Raw genomic sequence first — 5,618 nt, 5'->3', positions numbered from 1 at the left:
TTTTTTTTTTTTTTTTTTATTAAACGAATAAAAGCGGGATATAAAACAAAACCTCCTCGATGTTATTGTGGTGGTGGTGGTGGTGGTAGTGGTGGAACAATCTCAATTGTACTGGCAACAGCAATAACAACAGCAGTAGTAATAAATATATAGTATGCGCCAGTCACTAATTTGTTCCACAAACACGTACACACACGTACACACACACACACACACAAATAACCAAAGTAAAATAAAATAAAGGAGGTTACATAGCTTACTCACATCCAAACAATAATGTAAGGGAGGTAAGGGAGAGCCTTTAAACTAGGCCAGTCCAGCCCTGCCTGTCAGTCACTGAAATATACACACCACACGGACACACATATATATATACACACACACATATATATATATATATACACACATACACACAAATCATTAGAGTTAACAGCAGCAGGTTAAAACTTTCTGTGTCAGGTTGTATAGACACTTCCTATTATTGAGCAAAAAAAAAAAAAATCAACACAGATATTAAAAAAAAGAATATGTTGTTGAGTTGAAATGGCCCCGTGGCCAGCTTGGTTATAACTCAGTTCAAAAGCAAGGGTTCCAAAGGGTATAGTTCAAGGAAAGAAGGGAAAATATTCTAATAGTGGAGCGAAAAAGGAAGTATGGCACCTTGAGCAAAAGCTTCTTACTATAGTTGGAGTAACTAATGCCTTGTTTAGTGAGTCTGATAGGCAGAAACTGAATGAATCTTGCATGGGTTGGATGGAGTGTATTGGGGGCAGATTTTCCACTGCCAGGTGCCCTTCCTGTTGCTAACCTTCACCTGTTTCAAAACAAGGTGATATTTCCCCATGTCTAGACATGTTCTCACAGAATATCAAAAACGAATGAGACTCAAAGTTATTTTGATTATTTTACAACTATCACACAACATGAAAACAAAGAGACACATACACACATACATTAGAAATATATATACATACTCTCTCTCACACACACACAAAATGGGATTTTTTTCAGTTCCTGTATACCAAATCCACTCACAAGGCTTTGGTCAGTCCAGTGCTATAGTAGAAGACACTTGCTCAACGTGCCACACAGTAGCACTGAAGCTGGGACTATGTGGTTGGGAAGCAAGCTTCTTACCACACAGCCACAGACAGATACAGCTTGTGAATGGGTATGCATGTATTTATTTGTACAAAGGTATGGCTATTGGTATTTATATTAGTGTTGTATGTATGGATGGATGCATGCATATATGCATGTATGTATGTATGTGCTGAGCACTGACAGCAGAAGTAGTTTGCAGCACAAGAATGCTAAGGAGAACACAGAGAGTGAGGCAGTGTGTGATTATATATCTCAAAACACCAAGGTTTATACATGAAATGACAAAGGGTTACAATAAGTGAAGATACAATTTACAGCAGACTCACCTAAGCCATGTTGACACAGTAAAAACACATTAAATGACAAAGCTGATGGGGTTGATGTTCTGTACACACACACAAAAACATATGCTAGCTTGACGGTCTGGAAAATGCAGCCCAACCTCCCTCAGACTACATCTACCACTTTAAAAGTATAAGGACACATTACGAGATGTAATTTTAAATGAAGGTGATCATATCTGGCACACCTTTGATTATAAGTCTATAAATTATTATAAATCTGTAAATTTTGATTATAAGTCTATAAATTCAGGGCTGGTCCCAAATGAAACATGAAGCACGGGGTTATTAAACAACAACACACACCAGCTCATTGATAGAACTGTATCATAAACCCAAGAGTTCATTTCCGGCCTTAAACTATACTCTGAAAGTAAACCACATTGCACTAATTATTTCAGCTGTTTTCATATATGAAAAAAAAGATACTATATAGAAAAAGCATAGCAATACATCTGGTACAGCAAGCTTGGCTGCACAGAGCGAATACCAGAATAACACAGTGGCAAGCTAAGTTTTAACCAATAAGCCATTATACTATCATTAACTAGTGTTAACTGCTAAAGCTAACTGCTACATTTATTAACAATAAAGTGTCTCCCCAACCTTTCTCTTTTTCTCTCTCTGCCACCACCCCAACTCTCTCTCTCTCTCTCTGTCTCGGAGAGAATGAATAGGAGTAATGACATTGTATGGCAGTGAAACCTGAATGACAGAGGATCTGCAGTAGTTTTGAAAGAAACAAGTGGGCCTCCACCACATCTGAGTAAGTACTAACCTCGAATAAGCGATGATTTGGATTGTGACAACCCACAGAAAACAAATGTAAAATGATGACAATGATTTGATATATATATGATACATAGACATATACACACACACACATATATATATATACACACACATACATATGTACATGTGTGTATGTATATGTATATATATATATATATATATATATATACACACACATACATATACACATATATATACATATATACACACACATACATACATACATATACACACACACAAACATACATATACACACATAAACATTATTATCAATATTATTATTAATAATTAAAATTATATATATATATATATATATATATATATATATATATATATATACATACATACACTCATAAACACACACACAGATACATACATGTACATACACATGTGTGCGCGTCAATGTGAATGATTAATGGTGACAACAGATATAGGTGAAAATGTTATACCACAATGTTACCAGAGACTGAAGAATCAATAAGTTTTGAAAAGTTTTCATTACAGAGATTATTTTTAATAGCAACCAGTGGAAAAAAATAGCAGGCAAACACACACACACAAAAGAGGACACAAGATCATGTCCTGAAGTGTGTTACAGTAAATGCTGCAGTTTCATAGTAGCAGGTATTGAATGCTAAAGACAGGACAATTAAATGATATGTTTAGACAGCAATAAACTTACTAGTGGATCCTTAAAAGAGAAAATAGTGCAGTACTTACAGATAAAATATTATCCAAGCTAATACCAACAAAAGCCAGCCTTTCCTTTCTGCAAGGAACAAAAATGATGGAAAAAAAATAAATAAATCAAGTCAATTTCACTACATACAAAATTTTAGTAGAAAAGAGAAACCTACATTATGGGAAAACCAATGCAAGAAATATCATGTATATATGTATATATGAATGTAGGTATGTATGTATGTGCATATGTATGTCAATGTGTGTGTGAGCACACAATTATATTAGTAATAATGTACCACAATGGTTGACAAAAGACATCAAGGACAGTACAGAATGAAGCATAAAAAAATAGTAAAAATGGGAAATAGAAAGGGTTAAGGGAATTCCCTAAAAGAAGGCAGATCTTCAAGGGTTTTCTTGTGGAAGCCCCACAAAACCATGGTAACTCTGACCACTGAAGATAAGTGCTCGTCCATCTCCACCCACCCCCAATTGTCCACCTATCGACAGGAGCAGGCTCTGAGGCAGCCTGCTGCTCCAGTCCATGCTCACTGCTCTCATCCACCTTTCAATGAATTTGCTAGGAAGCAGCACCTTCCATTTCCACCCTCATTTTCTTTTTCATATGAAACTTGAGAAAGTAGGTGCAGGTGTAGGTGCGTGGTAAGAAGAAATACCATGCTAAGCATATTTTGCCCAGCATTTTGCTGCTGGCTGCTACAACAGCAACAACAACCATTCATTTGTTTTTTCCATGTTAGCATGTGTTAGATGAGTATGTTATTGAGGCATGATGCTCTTTCTGCTGCCATGAACCCTTGCCTTGTATCTCAAGCATGGGATCTTTTATCCAACACATATTATTCAAATATGTAAATCAGCAGATGTTTTACTAACAGGGCAAATGGCATTACCACCGCTTGGCCTAGGGTTAGTTGTTGCTGGCACTCCGTCGCTTACGACGTTGAGGGTTCCAGTTGATCCGATCAACGGAACAGCCTGCTCGTGAAATTAACGGGCAAGTGGCTGAGCACTCCACAGACACGTGTACCCTAAACAGGAATTAAGAGTGAGAGAAAGTTGTGGTGAAAGAGTACAGCAGGGTTCACCACCATCCCCTGCCGGAGCCTCATGGAGGTTTAGGTGTTTTCGCTCAGTAAGCACTCACAACGCCCAGTCTGGGAATCGAAATCGCGATCCTATGACTGCGAGTCCGCTGCCCTAACCACTGGGCCATTGCGCCTCCATGACCTAGGGTTAAACAACAAAACAACTATATCAACAACATAATAACAATAATCACTTACCTCTTCATTAATCTTTCCCTTTTCTTTAACTGGAGATCAAGTTCTTGCAGATTAGTCATCAGTTTTTCTAATAACATTTTCTAAGGAAAAAATAAAGGAAAAAAATACATATAAAAGAACTGTATTCAAGCATAAGGAATTTATGCATTTAACATATGTAGGAAGGGTAGGCGTGGAGAGTAAAAGTTAAGCTTACACAACCACCAGGTCGGGTAGAAATAGCAGCCAGATCTCCCTAAAATAAAATCACATCCAAAAGTCTTGAAAAAGAAGGGAAGGACACACTGGATAATGTGGTCTTAGACACACTATGTTTGCATAAGTTCTAAGATGGTAACAGCAAGAATGCCTTTCAACATGCGTCTGGATCAATCAAAGCTGACTTGAGGGGAGAGAACTAAACAACAAAGACAGCAACATCCCAGTTTCCAATACCAAAGGGAGATGATTTCAATTGAAAATTAAATCCCTAGTGTCTGAGAAAAGCATGCTGTCTTTCTTCAAAACCAATAAGCGTACATGTGCATGTAGATATCGTCATCATAATCATCATTTAACGTCCACATTTACATGCTTGCACGAGTAAGGTGGAATTTGCTGAGGCATGATTTCTACAGCTGGACGCCCTTCCTGTTGCCAACCCTCACCTATTTTTTGAGTAAGGTAATATTTCCCATAGCCAGATATGTTTTTCTGCAGAAGACTGGAAACATCATTTATATGATGGTGATGCTTGTTTGTAATATCATATGTCAAAAACAAGGGTACACACTAACACACACAGATACACAAGCTTCTTTCAGTTTCCATCCGCTAAATCCACTCACAAGGCAAAGACTGAGGAAATAGACCATCAGATGTGTATGAAGTAACAATAATTGTAAAAGTAAAGCGCTGGACCATTAGCAGCAGTCAAGTAAGTAAAAAAAAATTAAAAAACGTTACTTTTGTTTTGAACACTGGGCAAGGCCCATCACTCTATTTTCTCTATACTGCACATATGTGTGAACAATAATAGATACAAATCTAGTTGTGAAACAATGTCTGAAGGTGAAAAGAATAAAAATACATTTTTTTTTTTTTTAAATCAATAAACATCCAACTGGAAGTTTTCAAAACAAAAATGACAAAAAGATTATCATTAGTTTTTTTTTTCTTTTCTTTCATTTTCAAATACAACTTTAAAGACTTAAAACTTTTCTTTTAAACCAGTGACATTGCCAAGTAATTAACGAATTCATTAAGCTCATGTCCACTAATGATTCATTTGAAAACATCAATCAATGCCTCTTTCCGTCGAGGCAAACATTCTTTTGCTGACACAACTGTTCCTGTGGTCTTACACACACACACACACACACACCCAAGAATCTTTAATAGCTTGATTCCC

At 36.7% G+C, this 5,618-nt stretch overlaps 1 protein-coding gene across 1 annotated transcript in view; it reads right to left on the bottom strand.

Annotated features, from left to right (window-relative positions):
- The window catches only part of LOC106877384 (microtubule-associated protein futsch), a 54,980-nt gene that overhangs the window by 14,776 nt on the left and 34,586 nt on the right, over window positions 1-5,618 (bottom strand). The window contains exons 11-13 of the mRNA XM_014926275.2: window positions 4,612-4,625; window positions 4,229-4,308; window positions 2,958-3,006 (exon numbers count right to left, since the gene is read on the bottom strand). Coding sequence (XP_014781761.1) covers window positions 2,958-3,006; window positions 4,229-4,308; window positions 4,612-4,625 — 143 coding nt within the window. The remainder of the gene's footprint in view (window positions 1-2,957; window positions 3,007-4,228; window positions 4,309-4,611; window positions 4,626-5,618) is intronic.

The sequence above is a fragment of the Octopus bimaculoides genome, chromosome 19 (genome assembly GCF_001194135.2).
Source record: "Octopus bimaculoides isolate UCB-OBI-ISO-001 chromosome 19, ASM119413v2, whole genome shotgun sequence".
NCBI classification, from domain to species: Eukaryota; Metazoa; Mollusca; class Cephalopoda; order Octopoda; family Octopodidae; genus Octopus; species Octopus bimaculoides.
This window is presented reverse-complemented; position numbering and strand designations above follow the sequence as displayed.